Source organism: Vitis vinifera, chromosome 10 (genome assembly GCF_030704535.1).
Source record: "Vitis vinifera cultivar Pinot Noir 40024 chromosome 10, ASM3070453v1".
In the NCBI taxonomy this organism is placed as follows: Eukaryota; Viridiplantae; Streptophyta; class Magnoliopsida; order Vitales; family Vitaceae; genus Vitis; species Vitis vinifera.
Window position 1 is genome coordinate 18,230,923 of NC_081814.1, and position 19,083 is coordinate 18,250,005.

At 39.0% G+C, this 19,083-nt stretch overlaps 2 protein-coding genes and 2 non-coding genes across 4 annotated transcripts; 3 read left to right on the forward strand and 1 right to left on the reverse strand.

Moving 5' to 3' along the window:
- Positions 1–2,765: 2,765 nt before the first annotated feature.
- Positions 2,766–2,837, forward strand: TRNAE-UUC (transfer RNA glutamic acid (anticodon UUC)). Its single transcript has one exon. It is a non-coding gene; the product is annotated as a tRNA-Glu (tRNA).
- A 1,215-nt stretch (positions 2,838–4,052) lies between these two features.
- TRNAN-GUU (transfer RNA asparagine (anticodon GUU)) lies at positions 4,053–4,124 on the reverse strand. Its single transcript has one exon. It is a non-coding gene; the product is annotated as a tRNA-Asn (tRNA).
- Positions 4,125–4,429: 305 nt separating this feature from the next.
- LOC132254524 (protein TIC 214-like) lies at positions 4,430–6,295 on the forward strand. Its single transcript, XM_059740366.1, has one exon. The coding sequence runs from the start codon at positions 4,446–4,448 to the stop codon at positions 6,291–6,293; it is 1,848 nt and encodes a 615-aa protein (XP_059596349.1). The 5' UTR covers positions 4,430–4,445; the 3' UTR covers positions 6,294–6,295.
- A 10,924-nt stretch (positions 6,296–17,219) lies between these two features.
- LOC132254525 (uncharacterized LOC116803646) lies at positions 17,220–18,411 on the forward strand. Its single transcript, XM_059740367.1, has one exon. It carries the CDS (start codon positions 17,232–17,234, stop codon positions 18,399–18,401), a length of 1,170 nt encoding a protein of 389 aa, XP_059596350.1. The 5' UTR covers positions 17,220–17,231; the 3' UTR covers positions 18,402–18,411.
- Positions 18,412–19,083: the final 672 nt, after the last annotated feature.

Sequence of the window (19,083 nt, forward strand, 5' to 3'; positions counted from 1 at the left end):
TTTCAACAAGTAGGCGACGCGAATCTATGGTTTTTATGTTTCAATCGGATACCAATTGCTTGGATGCGTTTGAAAGCCTCGAGATGACTTGCAGAAAGAATTCTTTCTAGGTTTGTCTTGTGTATCCGTAACAAATGGTCCATTTATTGATGGGCGAACGACAGGGATTGAACCCGCGCGTGGTGGATTCACAATCCACTGCCTTGATCCACTTGGCTACATCCGCCCCTACCCCCGCACAGGTTTAAGTCTCTATCTACGATCAGATCCTTTCTGAACCCCCCTATGACCGCTATCAAAGAGAAGCTTTTTCCTATACTATAGTTGCAAGTCTATTGTTGTGTTTTGGAATTAGGGGAAGCAAAGCTTCAACAAATAGAAGCTTCCTGGCAAAGCTTCAAACAAAGAGGTTGGGTTGTTCACTTCATTGATTTGATTTCACTTTAGTTAAGATTAAAGATAGGGGTCGGGCGGGCAGTGAAGGCTCGTTTAGTAGACAGCGAGCGAGCAGCAAGCTACGGCTTTGACGAGCAACAAGCACCTACTCCTATCAAAATGAAAAGCAGCAAGCTCCGCTTGAAGAAGCGAGCCCCTCTCAGAGAAAGCCATTGTGCGCTAGCCCCTTGTATAGGGCGTTAAGCACCTGCGCACCCCTAAACTACAAGCTTTAGCTTTGAGGCCCCTACTTGATTTATGGGATATTTGAAGTTTGATCATAGACCACCCTTTCTATAATAGAAGGGAAGCTCGAAGAGCTTTCTTCGCATGCTTGAGCGCATCTTTCCCTTAGTAAGGTTGTCCAATTTCCTTTAGTTCCTTTATGACTAAAAAAAGATAATAGGGGTAGGGGGGCGCTAACGAGCAAGAAAAGGCCCTTACTATAGATAGGCTAACGCGCCTTTACTAATATAAAATCAAATTGGAAATAGAAGGCCCTTCTTTTTCTTTCTCAAAGTCAAGTTTCTCGCTTCTTGCTTTAGAAAGATTGCAGGGGCGCTAACGCGACCTTCCTTCAGCTGGCTCCGCCCTATCTATTCATCTCTTTTTTCAAATGGATATTTAGGGATCTCTCTTGTTCATAGATCTTGAAACCAGATCAATATCCATTTCTCAATAGATCTATCTAGATATCGATAGAAAGATATAGATCTCTATCTGGATCTATCTCCATATCTAAGGAAGAACCAACACTTAAAGGGCGTAACCAACGGAAGGTTCTCACCCTGTCCCCGACATTGTTCTCCGACGATGTCCCCTGGGCGAAAGGGGCCACCATTCTCTTTCTTTCTTCAATCGTTCCGATCAGGACAAGTGGGTTGGTTCGTTTCGTCCTCCTATCTACGCAATTCTCTGTCTTCGTTCGTGATCATGTTGGGCGAAAGGTAGTTGTAGAGGAGCGGCTGTGAAACGGCGATTCCCCCATTTCCATTGAAGTAGGGGGGCCTCCTTCCCCACCATTCCGGCCTATTATTGATAGGGATTTTACCGATGCTGAAGGCCGTTTAGGGCTTACTAAGCCACCCACTTGATAAGCTAGTCGCCAGAAAGAAGCGACGAGGAAGCGAAGCTGTCTACGAAGCTTTGCTCCCCCCCCCCCCCCCCCCACCTGTAGTCATAGTACTCGGCTCGTCGCTACTTTGATTCAAAAGGTAACCGACGGTTCCCGACTTTATCCGGTTTCCACAACCGTAACCATTTGTCACGGAGATTACTTCATCCATAAACCCTTTTTTATTATTTCAATAGCGGTACGCTCTAAAAAAAAAGTAAAGGGTGGTCGAAGATCAGGAATGCATTATAGAAGCGGTAGCTTCCCGCCTCCTTCATTCCTACTGCCTCCTTCGGTGAGAAGTTCCCTTCCCTTTTCAAAAATGCCTGATTGGTCCGCCTCATAAAATGTACAAAGTGGACCGCAGTTTGGCTGACCCTCTTCTTCCCATTCGGGTTGGGTTGACCCAGAAGTAAAGTAAGAAGGAATGGAACCACTGGAGAGTCGTCCGCAGTTCACACTTGGGCAAAGACGACTAACTTTGGAAGCAGAACACGAACCGATTTCCGCTATTCCGGGTTCTTCTTGAGCGTAGCGAAATCAAGGTTTATGAGAAAGTAAGCGAAGTTTCTATGGTGTTCTACCTTTGCGTAGTCTCGGTCCACAGTGGGAGGCTCCGCACCGCACCTGAGCCTCGTTAGACTCAGCGGAAGTGTAAGGTGTAAGTGAAGAGAATAGAAGAGATGAAGTCCGTCCCTTAGCCTAGTCTATATCCACAGCTGACGCAACTCCGTACCGACGCCTCACTACTACTTAATTAATTAATTAATTAATTAACGGCTAAGTTCTTTCATAACCTGAGCTTTCCTTAACCAGTTGACCTTACTTCGTAACCTTAGCCTCCCTTTCTTTATAGTTCGACTAAGTGACTTCGTAACCTTAACGTACTTTCTTTCTTACTATAGCATAGGCCTTCACCACTTCAAACGGGTTTTTCTTCCTATTTTCTTTTTTGAATTAGAAAGAACGGTTACTTATTCAGGGGGGATGAAAGACTAAGAAAGGGATCAGGGGGCTTTATGATCGGAGAAAGGGAAGGGGCGTGGTTGGTGTGTCACTGGGTCGGTGGGGGAACCCGTAGGAAGGGGGGACGACCCGCCGAATTCACATCAGAAATCGCCAACATGAACACAAACGAAATCTTGAATTGCGTATAGAAACAAAACGAACCACTTCTATTCTCGGAGCTTAGGGTGGTGGAAGATCAGGCTTTTTGGTCCCTTTCGTCCAGTGGTTAGGACATCGTCTTTTCATGTCGAAGACACGGGTTCGATTCCCGTAAGAGATAGGTACTCATTCCCGGCCGCTTTCAGTTAGTGTTCATTGCTGAGTGATCGCTCACTATCTGGCTGGAAAAGGTGGTCCGGAAGCTTCCTCTCTCCCAGCAAGCAAGCAAGACGATATACTTATCAAAGTTGGATCTACGGTCGGGCTACTACCAGGTGCGTATCACAGAAGGAGACGAGCCAAAGACGACCTGTGTGACAAGCAAGCAACCTTACTAATAAAGGGGCGTTTGATTTGGTTATGCCTTTTGGACTCACCAATGCCCCTGCCACGTTCTGCACCCTCCACAATGAGCTATTCCACCCGTACTTAGACGACTGGTGGTATACTTTGATCGTGGGCTATAGCCATTCGTTAAACGACCACGTTAGCCACCTCCGGACCGTTTTTAAGGTATTAAGGAAGAATCACCTCTATGTAAAGAAAGAAAAATGCTCCTTTGGACAGACGGAGATCCTATTCCTAGGGCATTGGATGGGCATCAGAGCCATCGAGGAGTGGCAAGCACCTACCAAGGTGAGTGAGCTAAGATCGTTTTTAGGGCTCGTGAACTATTACCGAAGATTCATCGTAAGTTACTCGAAGAGGGCTGCTCAACTCAAAAATCTCCTAAAGAAAGAAGGACGTACGGACCGATCATGGCACTGCACTGATCGGAAGAGTGTCAAAGAGCTTTTGAGGACCTAAAGCAGGCAGTGATTGATGACCCCGTATTGCAGTTGCCAGATCACACTAAGCCATTTGAAGTACACACGGATGCGTCAGACTATGCCATAAGCGGTATGCTAGTACAATAAGGTAACCTAGTAGCATATGAGAGCCGAAAGCTCAATGAGACCGAGAGGCACGGTCCAAGAGAAGGAGATGACAGCAATAGTGCACTACTTGAGAACGTGGAGGCGGGCCACGATTCGTGGTCAAGACGGATAATGTGGCGACGAGTGACTTCCTGACCCAGAGGAAACTCACGCCAAAATAGGGCAAGCAATAAAAACTTGCCAAGTTTGATTGATATGGTGCTAGAGTATAAGCTTGGACGGACCAACCAGGTCGCGGATGCCTTAAGTAGGAAGGCAGAGCTGGCGGCATTTAAGTGTGAGGAAAAAAAACCAACAATCAACTTCCCACTTTTGATGTCCCACGATTCTGCTAGTTTAGAAACTAAGGAGAAGGACAGGGGCACTAAAAAAGGTCAGAAAAGCGATAACTATAAAATCTCCCCAAGTAGGATTCGAACCTACGACCAGTCAGTTAACAGCCAACCGCTCTACCACTGAGCTACTGAGGAACAACGGGAGATTAGATCTCATAGAGTTCAATTCCCGTTCTCAACCCATGATCAATATGAGCTCGAAGCTTCCTTCGTAACTCCCGGAACTTCTTCGTAGTGGCTCCGTTCCATGCCTCATTTCATAGGGAACCTCAAAGTGGCTCTATTGAATTATATTCCATCCATATCCCAATTCCATTCATTTAATATCCCTTTGGTGTCATTGACATAAGAGATGTCGTTTCTAGTCTATCTATTTCTATATATGGAAAGTTCAAAAATCATCATATAATAATCCAGAAATTGCAATAGAAAAGAAAAGAAAAAGGAAGGTTTGTGATGATTTTAAAATCTTTTCTACTAGGTAATCTAGTATCCTTATGCATGAAGATAATCAATTCGGTCGTTGTGGTCGGACTCTATTATGGATTTCTGACCACATTCTCCATAGGGCCCTCTTATCTCTTCCTTCTCCGAGCTCAGGTTATGGAAGAAGGAGAAGAAGGAACCGAGAAGAAGGTATCAGCAATAACTGGTTTTATTACGGGACAGCTCATGATGTTCATATCGATCTATTATGCGCCTCTGCATCTAGCATTGGGTAGACCTCATACAATAACTGTCCTAGCTCTACCGTATCTTTTGTTTCATTTCTTCTGGAACAATCACAAACACTTTTTTGATTATGGATCTACTACCAGAAATTCAATGCGTAATCTCAGCATTCAATGTGTATTCCTGAATAATCTCATTTTTCAATTATTAAACCATTTCATTTTACCAAGTTCAATGTTAGCCAGATTAGTCAACATTTATATGTTTCGATGCAACAACAAGATGTTATTTGTAACAAGTAGTTTTGTTGGTTGGTTAATTGGTCACATTTTATTCATGAAATGGGTTGGATTGGTATTAGTCTGGATACGGCAAAATCCTTCTATTAGATCTAATGTACTTATTCGATCTAATAAGTACCTTGTGTCAGAATTAAGAAATTCTATGGCTCGAATCTTTAGTATTCTCTTATTTATTACCTGTGTCTACTATTTAGGCAGAATACCGTCACCCATTCTTACTAAGAAAATGAAAGAAACCTTAGAAACGGAAGAAATAGGGGAAAGTGAGGAAGAAACAGATGTAGAAATAGAAAGAACTTCCGAAACGAAGGGAACTAAACAGGAACAAGAGAGATCCACCGAAGAAGATCCTTCTCCTTCCCTTTTTTCGGAAGAAAAGGAGGATCCGGACAAAATCGATGAAACGGAAGAGATCCGAGTAAATGGAAAGGAAAAAACAAAGGATGAATTCCACTTTAAAGAGACATGCTACAAAAATAGCCCAGTTTATGAAACTTCTTATCTGGATGGGAATCAAGAAAATTCGAAGTTAGAAATACTTAAAGAAGATGAAGATAATAAAAACAAAAAATGGTTTGAAAAACCCCTTGTGACTCTTCTTTTCGACTATAAACGATGGAATCGTCCATTGCGATATATAAAGGCTCGATTTCAAATTAAAAAAGCTGTAAGAAATGAAATGTCACAATATTTTTTTTATACATGCCTCAGTGATGGAAAACAAAGAATATCTTTTACATATCCCCCCAGTTTGTCAATTTTTTTGGAAATGATACAAAGAAAGATGTCTTTGTCCACAACAGAAAGACTCTCCTATGACGAACTATATAATCATTGGATTTATACCAATGAACAAAAAGAAAACACACTAAGAAAGGAGTTTATAACTAGAATCGAGGCTCTAGACAATGGATCGCTTACTCTGGATGTACTGGAAAAAAGAACTAGATTGTGTAATGATGCAACTAAAAAAGAATACTTGCCTAAAATATATGATCCTTTCTTGAGCGGACCATATCGTGGAACAATCAAAAAAATGTTTTCACCTTCAATCATAAATGAAACTTCCAGAGAAAATTCCATAGAGAAGTTTCGCATAAATAAGATTTACGGTATCCTTTTTGCTATTGATTATCGAGAATTTGAACATACATTTGATAGAAAATCATTATCAACAAAAATGGGTTATTTTTTTAACTTAATCAATCAATTTACTATAGAATCACCATCAAATTTGAATTTGAAAAGACTTTCGTTATTTCCAGAACAAGGAAAAGTTGATTCAGATTCAGAAGATCAAGCAAAATTTTTAAATTTTTTTTTTCGATAGAGTTATAACTAACCCTTAAATCCTGGGGATCAAACAATTAGAAAAAAATCTATTGGAATAAAAGAAATCAGTAAAAAAGTCCCCCGATGGTCATACAAATTAATGAAGAATGAGGAGGAAGGAGAAACTTTAGTGGTGTACCAGGAGATTCGTTCAAGAAAATCCAAACATGTAGTGATTTTTACTGATAATCAACAGAATGCCGATACTTATACTGCTAACGCTAACAAGGATATTGAGAATTCTGAGCAAACAAACGAAGTCGCTTTGATCCGTTATTCACAACAATCGGATTTTCGTCGAGATATAATCAAAGGCTCCATGCGCGCTCAAAGACGTAAAATAGTTATTCGGGAACTCTTTCAAGCAAATGTACATTCCCCCCTTTTTTTGGACAGAATATACAAACCCATCTTTTTTTCTTTTGATATTTCTGGATTGATAAAACTCATTTTTGAAAATTGGAAGGTCAAAAAATGAAAAATTGCGAATTATGCAGAGGAAAAGACAAGGGAGAAAAGACAGAAGGCCAAAAGAGAGGAAAAAGCACGGATAAAAATAGCCGAAGTCTGGGATACCGTCCTATTTGCTCAAGTAATAAGAGGTTCCTTGTTATTAACCCAATCAATTTTTCGAAAATATATTATATTACCTTCATTGATAATAGCTAAAAACATCGGTCGTATGTTATTATTTCAATCTCCCGAGTGGTCCGAAGATTTAAAGGATTGGAATCGAGAAATGCATGTTAAATGCACCTATAATGGTGTTCAATTATCAGAAACAGAATTTCCGCAAAACTGGTTAAGAGACGGTATTCAAATAAAGATCTTATTTCCTTTCTGTTTGAAACCTTGGCACAAACCTCAAGAAAGGTCCCTTGATAAAGATTCAATGAAAGATAAAGTCAAAAAATTTTGTTTTTTAACAGTTTGGGGAATGGAAACTGATCTGCCTTTTGGTTCTCCCCGAAAACGACCTTCCTTTTTTAAACCCATTTTGAAAGAACTTGAAAAAAGAATTAGAAAATTTAAAAACAAGTGTTTTCTAGTTCTAACAGTTTTAAAAGAACGAACAAAATTGTTTATATTTTTAAGGGTCTCAAAAAAAACAAAAAAATGGGTTATCAAAAGTGTTCTATTATAAAATAGAAAAAAAATAATAAAAGAACTCTTAAAAATAAATCCAACTCTATTATTTGGATTGAGAGAAGTATATGAATCTAGTGAAACTCAAAAACAAAAGGATTCGATAATCAATAATCAGATGATTCACAAATCGTCTATTCAAATTCGATCTATGAATTGGACAAATTATTCACTGACAGAAAAAAAAAGTGAAAGATCTGACTGATAGAACAAGCACAATCAGAAAAAAAATAGAAAAAATTATAAAAGACAAGAAAAAACTCTTTCTAACTCCAGAGATAAATATTAGCCCTAACAAAGCTAGTTATAATGCTAAAAGATTAGAATCACAAAAAAGTATTTGGCAAATATTAAAAAGAAGGAATTCTCGATTAATTCGCAAATTACATTATTTTATAAAATTTTTCATTGAAAGGATATACATAGATATTCTTCTATGTCTCATTAATATTCCCAGAACCAATGCACAATTTTTTATTGAATCAACAAAAAAAATTATTGATAAATACATTTACAATAATGAAAGAAATCAAAAAAGAATTGGTAAACCAAATCAAAAGAAAATTCACTTTATTTCGATTATAAAAAGGTCAGTTTCTAATATTAGTAATAAGAGTTCACAGATTTTTTGTGACTTATCCTCCTTGTCACAAGCATATGTATTTTACAAATTATCACAAACCCAAGTTATTAACTTGTATAAGTTAAGATCTGTCCTTCAATATAACGGAACATCTCTTTTTCTTAAGAACGAAAGAAAATATTATTTTGGTTTTGGAGCACACGAAATATTTCATTACGAATTAAGACATAAGAAACTTCGTAATTCTGGAATGAATCAATGGAAAAACTGGTTAAGAGGTCATTATCAATATAAATATTTATCTCCGATTATATGGTCTAGATTAGTACCACAAAAGTGGCGAAATAGAGTAAATCAACATTGTGTGGCTCAAAATCAAAATAAAGATTTAAGCAAATGGGATTTATCTCAAAAAGATCAATTAATTCATTACAACAAACAAAATGATTATGATGCAGACTCATTAACGAATCAAAAAGCAAATTTTAAAAAACACTATAGATATGACCTTTTATCATAAATATATATATATTATGAAGATAAGAATGACTCATATATTTATGGATCACCATTACAAGTAAATAATAACCAAGATATTTCTTATAATTACAACACACATAAACGCAAATTTTTTGATATGCTGGAAGGTATCCCTATCAATAATTACCTAGGCGAAGATGATATTATGTATATAGAGTATATAAAGAAAAACCCGGATAGAAAATATTTGGATTGGAAAATTCTCCATTTTTGCTTTAGAAAGAAGGTCGATATTGAGGTCTGGATCAATACCAGTATCAACAGTAATAAAAATACCAAGACCGGGTCGAATAATTATCAAATAATTGATAAGAAAGGTCTTTTTTATCTCACACAAGATCAAGAAATCAAACCATCCAATCTTTAAGACCTTTTTGATTGGATGGGGATGAATGAAGAAATACTAAATCGTTCCATATTGAATCTGGAACCTTGGTTCTTCCCAGAATTTGTACTACTTTATAATACATATAAAATGAAACCCTGGGTTATACCAATCAAATTACTTCTTTTAAATTTTAATGGAAATATAAATTATAGTAAAAATAGAAATAGCAATAGAAAGCAAAAAGGGAATCTTTTTATATCATCCCCTGGCAAATAAAAAAAAAACTTTTTAAATTAGAGAATCGAAATCAAGAAGAAAAAGAATCCGCAGGACAAGTAGATCTTGGATCAGATGTACAAAACCAAGGAAATCTTGAATCAGTCCTCTCAAACCACGAAAAAGATATTGAAGAAGATTATGCAGGATCAGACTCAGACATGCAAAAACGTACAAAGAAAAAGCAATTCAAGAATCACACGGAAGCAGAACTCGATTTATTCCTAAAAAGATATTTGCTTTTTCAATTGAGATGGGATGATTCTTTAAATAAAAAAATGATCAAAAATATCAAGGTATATTGTCTCCTGCTTAGACTGATAAATCCAAGAGAAATTTGTATATCTGCTATTCAAAGGGGAGAAATGAGTTTGGATCTAATACCGGTTCATAAAGATTTAACTCTTACAGAATTGATGAAAATGAAAAGAGGTATATTTATTATCGAACCAATTCGTCTGTCTGTAAAAAATGATGGACAATTTATTATGTATCAAACTATAGGTATTTCATTGGTTCATAAGAGTAAGTACCAAACTAATCAAAGATACCGAGAAGAAAGATATGTTGATAATAAGAATTTTGATAAATTCAGTGCAAGATGTCAAAAGATGATTGGAAATAAAGACAAAAATCATTATGATTTGCTTGTTCCTGAAAATATTTTATCACCTAGACGTCGTAGAAAATTTAGAATTATAATTTGTTTCAATTTGAGGAATAGGAGTGGTGTGGCTAGAAATCCAGTATTTTGCAATGGGAACAGCTGTAATAAATTTTTGGATGAAAACAAACATCTTGATAGAGATAAAAATCAATTAATTAAATTCAAAAAATGAAAGTTCTTTCTCTGGCCCAATTATCGATTAGAAGATTTAGCTTGTATGAATCGCTATTGGTTTGATACCAATAATGGTAGTTGTTTTAGTATGATAAGGATACATATGTATCCACGATTGAAAATTCGTTGATGTCACATTTTTTATATATCCTTACTAGATCTAGTATATGAAAGTAAACAAATGCACACATGCGATGTCTTACATTACATTATGATGCATGATACTAATACGTATCAATTAGATTTTTTATTGATATTGATTCATTTTATTTGATAATAGAGGTATCCATAACGAAATTCAGATTATTGCATATACTAGATTAAAATGACCGGCATAATAATATTATTATTATAATTATAATATTATTATATTACTGATGGGTTAAATTCAAATAAAAAAAAAAGAAAAAAAGGGAGGGAAGAGAAGATTTCGTTTTATGGTAAAAAACTTATTCATCTCAGTTATTTCTCAAAAAGAAGCAAATAGGGGATCTGTTGAATTTCAAGTATTCAGTTTCACCAATAAGATCCGAAGACTTACTTCACATTTGGAATTGCACAGAAAAGACTATTTATCTCAGAGAGGTCTACGGAAAATTCTGGGAAAACGTCAACGGTTGCTGTCTTATTTGGCAAAGAAAAATAGAGTACATTATAAAGAATTAATTGGTCAGTTGGGTATTCGGGAGACAAAAATTCGTTAATTTGAAGAGTCCTTTTGAATTATTTGATTTAGTAGATCTTGAATTTTGATGAACTTCTTTTCGTTTTCAGCAATTCATGGAAGAATGAATCAGGGGAAAACCTATGAATGTACCAGCTACAAGAGAAGACCTCATGATAGTCAATATGGGTCCTCATCACCCATCAATGCACGGTGTTCTTCGACTCATCGTTACTTTAGATGGTAAAGATGTTATTGACTGTGAACCAATACTAGGTTATTTGCACAGAGGGATGGATCAAATTGCAGAAAACCGAACAATTATACAATATTTGCCTTATGTAACACGTTGGGATTATTTAGCTACTATGTTCACAGAAGCAATAACCGTAAATGCACCAGAGCAGTTGGGAAATATTCAAGTACCTAAAAGAGCCAGCTATATTAGAGTGATTATGTTGGAGTTGAGTCGTATAGCTTCTCATTTATTATGGCTTGGCCCTTTTATGGCAGATATTGGTGCACAGACTCCTTTCTTCTATATTTTCAGAGAAAGAGAGTTAGTCTATGATCTATTCGAAGCTGCCACCGGTATGAGAATGATGCATAATTATTTTCGTATAGGAGGAGTAGCTCGCATAATGGGTAGGGGTGAAGTACGCGATTGATTTCGTTCTTTATAATAAATGTATTCCCTTCTAAGGGATAAAAACCTGTCGGCCCGGTCATAATGATCGGTCTCTCTCCTTTCCCCGGAGTGAAGGAAGGAATTCGTTTATTCCAATAGTGAAGGAGTTCGTCTCTATGCCTATAATTTCTTTTGTAAGAAAATGTGTTTTTTTTTCTGGGGCTGTCATGTTTGGAAGTGAAGTACTAGAGGTGTATGCCAATCTGATTTTAGACTGGATTTTCTAGTTTGATCTCCCTATTTGTTATTTATAGAAGAGCTCCATGTGTGCAGAAGGAACTGTTAATGTAATGAATTTCCTGAAGCAAGAACTCTTAATTAAGCCTTGAAGTTAGTGAGTGGCCTACTAGGAGTAGAATTGAAAGAACAGCATTTACTAATAAAAACGTGATTTCAATGCAAGTTTTTATTTTTCGAGTGAAATTCGAGGAATCGGGCTGAAGAAGTCATGAGAGAAAGAAATATGATTAGTGTCACTGCATGGATCCTTATGTTTGGCAGATCCAAGACTGGCATGAGGGCAGGTGCAGGGATAATCCTTATATCCTCTACAGGCAGAAAAACAAATTGTATTTTTACCTTGATTTCGTTTGTTCCAACAACTAAGCTGAATATGAAGCCCTAATTATTGGCTTGGAAATGTTAATCGAAATGAAGATCCTAACTGTTAGAATCATTGGTGATTCTCAGTTAGTCATAAAACAATTGACTGGGGAATATAGATGCCTAAATGATTCCTTAGCTGAGTATCATGCTCTGGCTACCGAATTGCTAAATAGATTCATGGATCTTACTATCCAATACACTCCCAGGAGTCTGAACCAAGAAGCCAACGAGATGGCTCAAGTTGCCTCGGGAGTTAAGTGGCATATTTTAGAAACTTATCACGGTTCAGAAAGGCTCATTGGCTTCGATCTTTGATAGGGAAACTCCAATTTTGAAGTTATGCGGGTTGACTCGAGTGAGTCAGATTGGAGAACTCCTATTATAAATTGACTTAAGAATCCTAGTGTGAAAACGGACAGAAAAAAAGAACTTAGATCCTTAAGATATGTGTTGATCGATGGCCAACTCTACAAGAAAAGTGTGGATGGATTGCTCCTCAAATGTCTGAGCAAACATGAATCCATGCTTGTAATGGCAGAAATCCACGAAGGAATTTGCGGAGCTCACCAGGCCGGAGTCAAGATGAGATGGTTAATCCGGAGACATGGCTACCACTGGCCTAGTATCGAGAAAGATTGTAATCAGTACGCTAAAGGATGCAAGGCTTGCCAGATCCATGGACCCATTCAAAAGGCGCCCCGGCTGCTTATTTACACCCCCTAGTCAAACCATGGCCATTCAGAGGATGGGCAGTTGACTTGATTGGCAAAATTTATCCGCCATCAAGTAAGCAACATACATTTATACTTGTTGCGATTGATTATTTCACCAAGTGGGCGGAAGCCATCCCTTTAAAAAATGTGAATCAGGAGGTAGTCATCAAAGTCCTGAAAGAAAACATTATTCTGTGGTTTGGTATTCCACAGACTATTACTGCCGATCAGGGTTCAGTATTCACTGGAGATCAAGTGAAAGAGTTTGCAAATTTAAAGTTCTTCAGTAGAGTCAGGTCCGCCTGTAAAAGGGGAGAATGGATACAGACTGACTCAAAATCTGGATTGGACGAGGTATCTAAATCCACTAATCCAAAGTGATAGGTGGGGAAGGAAGTAGTGGAGTAAAGTAGTAAAGCTCACTTTCACCCTCTCTTAACTTAGAGTCCCGTTAGTGCTCTTCTTTAAAAGTGTATGTACGTACTCTTTTAAATTGTCTTTTCTGTGAGTTAGTCAAGGGGGTGTATACAGAACTAGAATCTATAGGAGCAAAGGACTTTTTGCCCCACGAGCTATAATATCAAAGAAAGAAGGTTGGCTTTGGCTATTGCTCTTGCTACGCTTCCTTCCTCCTTTGTGTCAGTTAAGGCGCAAACAGGGGATTCGAGAATCAAGGAAAGTCAACCGGCTTACTTTTTTGCTCCCAGTCAAACTTTCCTGGATTACTTCATTGGTATTGGTGTACTGGCTTACTCACACTCTGGACCCATTGAGGCCATGAATCCATAAGCCCTTGAATGCTTAGAGGAATGGGTTATGTCAATGTTTTTGGCTTTCGTGAGTGAAGAGTGGCCAAGCGGTGTCTTTAATAAAGACTAAGAAGAGAACTAGTGCGGATACCGGGCAACTTCCCGAGGAGGTTCTTTCTCTTTCTACTGGTGGCATCAGTAGTATATAGACATTATTTGATTTGAAATTGTTGTGCGTTTGAAGGCCTCTTTTTCGCTGTCTGTGGGGCCCCCTAAAACAGAAGTGGATAAAGCGCTTTATCTTTAAAACAGATGCTCGACGACTCGTTTTTAACTATTTAACAAGACGGTATGCTGGCGAGCTTAAGGAATGGGAATAGTTTTGTTGTGCTTACAATAATGTAAAGCAAAAATCATTTAATCCTTTAGTCAGGAGGCACTAAACGCTAGCTTAAGACCAGCTTTAGTTTTGCAATTGGAATACAGAGGAGATGGGGGCTTTAGTCTTAAACTAAGAGCCAGTAAGAGTCACTCAGAAAAGAGCCAAGATCAAAAGAGTCCTCGTTTTTGAGATCGGAGAATAAAGTTCCTTCCTCAAGTTCTTTAATCACTGCCAGGCTATTTGCTAACCGGTACCCTTACTTAGAAAGAAGGGATACAAGGTCAGGATTGACTAAAGAGTTTTCCCTCTTTTTTCAGTCAATTTCCTGCTATTCAATAGTAGTGAACTAGTTGCTCACTTGAAAAACCAAACAGGTTTTCTTTAAATTAAGAAGATAAAGGAGCCACGAGTGGAGTTAGCCAATTCTATTTCTATCCATTACGGGCATAAGTTCTTTCAATCGACTTATTTTACTTTTATAAGAAGCTGTCTCCAGTTAGCCAGCCAGCAGGAGCTCGTTCATGACTCTCAGGAATCGGTCAATTTTGCCACACTTCCTCCAAGGAGGGGAGGGCATAGGAAAGCGACTACACCACCATTGTTTGAGCTTATATCGATCGTTAGCTTCACTAATCACCAAAGGTTTATCCTTTTCTTTCTCTTTACTGAACCTGGCCAAAGGATTAGTTTTCCAATATATATGTCTTCGTTGACAAAGCTGTTTACGTAATAGGCTGCTGGCTAGAAACATAGGAATTTGGAATGTTGAGATGACTGGTACGTTTATCGAGACACTCGAGTAGATGCTTTCAACAAGCCCCATAGCTAATGAGCTAGCTCTTTTAAAAAGAAACCAGCAATACTGAATGCGATGTTTGGAACAAAAAGACCACACAAGGTTCCCGAAATGTTCGCAAATGACTTGTCATATGGCCGTACAGAAGAACAAGCAGACATGGACCTTTTCAAAAAAAGAAATTTTTATTAGACTCGGGTTCACTCCAAAAATGGAAGAGCTTAGCAAAGAAAGAAGAAAAAGGGTGACCCGAAGCCTCCGTCTTGGTAATGACAAATAGATCCCTAGCGGTTGTTCTGACATGTGATTAACCGAATCAGCTGCGTAGCCCTCTTTCACAGGGGAGGTGTGGCGGCATAGCCTGCTTCCAGAAAGTCATTCATGTTGAAGGTGGTTGCCCATTTACTGAGTTTTAAGCACTTCTTATATGCTCACTTCGATGCTCGATTTTTGCCTTGCTTCGGGCCCTCGCCCGGATAAAGCTGGAGACATAGCAGACATGTCCCAAGCAGAACGACCATCCCGGAAACCACAGGTGGCGTGTAAGACTGGTTCCCGAACAGAATTAGTCGAAAGCGAAAATAGAGAGTCCCAGAAAGAGAAAGAAAGGGTGAGGAAGGAAAAAGGGGCCCATCGACTGGGTAAACAGAGTCTCGGAATCAAAATGAGAATCATCGAGGCTATCCTGCATCCCCTACGTCTTTCAAAAAGAATGACCCTATTAGGTCTTAAAAAATCCTGCCTTCTTTGCTTGTTTCATTCCATTCTTATTCCATCCATTTCTCTAAATAAACTCAAAATATAATAATAATAATAATAGAAGCAAAAACAGAATTCAACTTTTGATGCTTAACAAACCCATTTCGGAGAGCATCTGCCTGGTCCTTACCAGTGATGAGTGCCAAAATTGCTTAAATAAAACGGCATCATCAGGTTCATTCGCACGTCACATCCACGGTACAAAGGTTCTCATTTTTTAAATGCCATCGAAAGTGTCATGTGGCTTTCATTCGGGTCGAATCACTGAAAGTCGATCTTTTTTTGGTCTTTCTTGAACACTCCTTGAGGAAAAGGCCCCTAGCTCTGGTTCATACATGTTTCTATATGATAGAAAATCTTTTATGTTTAGCGGTCATTCTTAGAAGTTCGTTTGAGAACGGTCGAGACCCTCGCGGGCATCCTGTAGGTTCACCACTGGACTTGTTCAAACCTTGGTCTATGGCAGCGGCGGTAGGAGTCGCATAACTTGCATCGTGATTCCCGATACTCCTCGTCGAATAGAGGGCGAGCTCCGTGCGTGAGCAGCGACTAAGCTTAATCCAATCTTTCTTAACAAGAATTTTGTACGCTTGAAGGCCCATCCTCTACGGCAGGGTACAGAGACGAGGCCTTTGATCCACCTCTTTGTTACATAAAAAAATGCAAATCAATCGGTCGAATAACAATTCTTTCTAGTAGCACCCACGACAGAATGTCCGGAATATACATCTTTTTTTGGGACGGAGGCACGCGTGCTAAAAAAAAACATCAACTTGGAAGCGCCATAATAAAGAAAAAGAAAGAATACGCCAGCAGAGGACCCTGCTCGAAATCCTTTTTTCAGGTTTTCCCTTAAGAGAAGTCTCGGATCAGGACTTGTTTCAATAGCCTTTCGGAGGAGTGAACCATCAGGCAGAATGGATATCGAGTTCGAGGGGCAGGTCATAGCTTTCGAGCGAGACAACTCATCAACGATTGGTGCAGGATTGACCACTCAGCTATCCAAGTTACGTAAAAGACACATTTTTAAGTTTTTCCCTGCCTCATGAGGGCAAACTTTGAGTCCCAAACTTTTTGTCTGAAGCAAATGCTGGAAGTCCAAGATGATGGTTTTGAACATCCAAGAGGACACCCGATCCACACTCTCTTCCCTTGGTAAAGAGGAATTCTAAATCTAAATCAATCATTTGATCAAACAAAAAAAGTACTTGGGCCTTAGAGGCAGCGGCTGGGGAAGCGAAGGGAATAGGAAGACCTGGAACGAAGTCACTCGACCAAAAGAAGGTCTTATTTGAGTTCAAAGCGAGGAGCCAGAGACAGATTGCAATTGCAAAAGCCAACTCTAAGAAGCAGCTTTACTTTAAAGAGGAGCAAAAGCAAAGGAGAGAAAAAAAAGGGGAGCTTAACATATAAATCGGGTACACACTAAAGTAAAGGAAAGATAGATTCTAGTTAGCCTACCCGACTACACAAGATATTCTACATGTGGTTAACAAAAGAGTCACTGGTTATTGGCCTCAAGGCAGAGACGAGCTGGCTAAACTCTTATCGAAATTGCGTATAGAAAGAAAGAGAGATTCGTCTTGCTTCTTTGGATTGAAGTGCGCGGTAAATGCTTTTGACTGAACCTCCCATTGCTCTCTCCGATAGCATGCAGCCGGGAGACAGAGATATAAAAAGTGTGCAGTGGGGGTGGTTGTAAATCACTAGGTAGCCAGTCTTTACTTAACTCAGCCCAAGCTTGACTTAGCTCAAGCAATGCCCAAAGACTCCCATGCCTTTCTTGGTCGGACCAACCCAACCGACTATTTCCGACAAGTCTCTCTTTTTAGAACGAGAAGCGGAACTACAATAATTTCTTTTTTATGATGTCGCCGACAGAAATAGGCACCTACGTAAGTAGCTTGGGACTGTGCAAATCTATCAGTACTTTGATTTTTATCCGAGCCGCATGGATTCCTGATTTAGATCAAACTAATTACCGCGAAAAGATTTCTGAGATTGGTGTCGAGACTCTCAGGGGACAACTCTCTGATAGATTCGAATTTCTACTCAAAGAGAAGGGACTTCAACACTTGCCTGAAGGCTATACAATTCCGTACGTGATGAATCAAGTCCATAACAACAACAAGACCAATGATATACCCACACTAAAGGGAATCTGGGAAAATGTGAATATCTATGGGCTTCATAGTCAATATTATCAAGAAGCGCTCGACATAATGGATGATTTGTGGGGCGCGAGAACCCACAGCCCCCTTGAGCAATTTTCCATTCTCCCATTGATTCCTATGAATATAGGAAACTTGTATTTCTCATTCACAAATCCATCTTTGTTTATGCTGCTAACTCTCAGTTTGGTCCTACTTCTGGTTCATTTTGTTACTAAAAACGGAGGAGGAAACCTAGTACCAAATGCTTGGCAATCCTTGGTAGAGTTTATTCATGATTTCGTGCCGAACCCGGTAAACGAACAAATTGGTGGTCTTTCCGGAAATGTTAAACAAAAGTTTTTCCCTCGCATCTCGGTCACTTTTACTTTTTCGTTATTTCGTAATCCCCAGGGTATGATACCTTATAGCTTCACAGTTACAAGTCATTTTCTCATTACTCTTGGTCTCTCATTTTCTATTTTTATTGGCATTACTATAGTGGGATTTCAAAGAAATGGGCTTCATTTTTTAAGCTTCTCATTACCCGCAGGAGTCCCACTGCCGTTAGCACCTTTTTTAGTACTCCTTGAGCTAATCCCTCATTGTTTTCGCGCATTAAGCTCAGGAATACGTTTATTTGCTAATATGATGGCCGGTCATAGTTCAGTAAAGATTTTAAGTGGGTTCGCTTGGACTATGCTATGTATGAATGATCTTTTATATTTCATAGGGGATCCTGGTCCTTTTTTTATAGTTCTTGCATTAACCGGTCCGAAATTAGGTGTAGCTATATCACAAGCTCATGTTTCTACGATCTCAATCTGTATTTACTTGAATGATGCTACAAATCTCCATCAAAGGTGGTTCTTTATTTATAATTGAACAAAAGCGCTAACGCGCAGCCGTTTTCTTGCTGAGCGCACTTCTGTTTTCTACGTAGGCTTTGATAGTCGAGTGCTTCAGTCCCCTCCCCTCCCCTATAAGTAAGCTCTTTGTCTATCCGTAGCTGCTTCTTCATTGTGATTAGGTAAGTCAAAGGTCAGTATAATCTGAAGTCACTATGGAGGTAAGTCAAGTCTAATCCTTCTACCTACTATCCATCTACCCACTATCTCTCTACCAATCGCTCTACCTACTATCTTTCTATTCGTTCTTCCTATCCTCCCCTTACGTGATAGGGGTGCGCCAAAAGCTGCACGTGGGCCCCCTTCTCCTGACCGGCTGCATCTCCGACCATTCATTAAAAGATCTCGAAAGGAAGTAACAGTGCATTCATTCAATACGAATCTTTCTGTCCCGAGTCTGTAGCATAGGGCTTTTTTTTTCTCGTTTAAGCGGGAGTCAAGTTCAAATGCCTGGGTTAGTCACCGCCCAGGTGATCAGATTCCGGACTGGTCGAGATCCCGCTTTTTGTTGGTAGCAGAGTTATGATTCTCCCGAGGTTAAGCTTTCAAAGCGGGATCGTTCCAACGCGCCCACGCCTTACTGCTTATTCAGGGGCGGGCGAAAGCGCATATGGGACCATTCGACATTCATAGCCTTGAAATCCTATTCGGATCTTGCA

Coding starts and splice junctions, on each gene's coding strand:
- LOC132254524 (XM_059740366.1), top strand. CDS start 4,446: ATGATTTTAAAATCTTTTCTACTAGGTAATCTAGTATCCTTATGCATG.
- LOC132254525 (XM_059740367.1), top strand. CDS start 17,232: ATGATGTCGCCGACAGAAATAGGCACCTACGTAAGTAGCTTGGGACTG.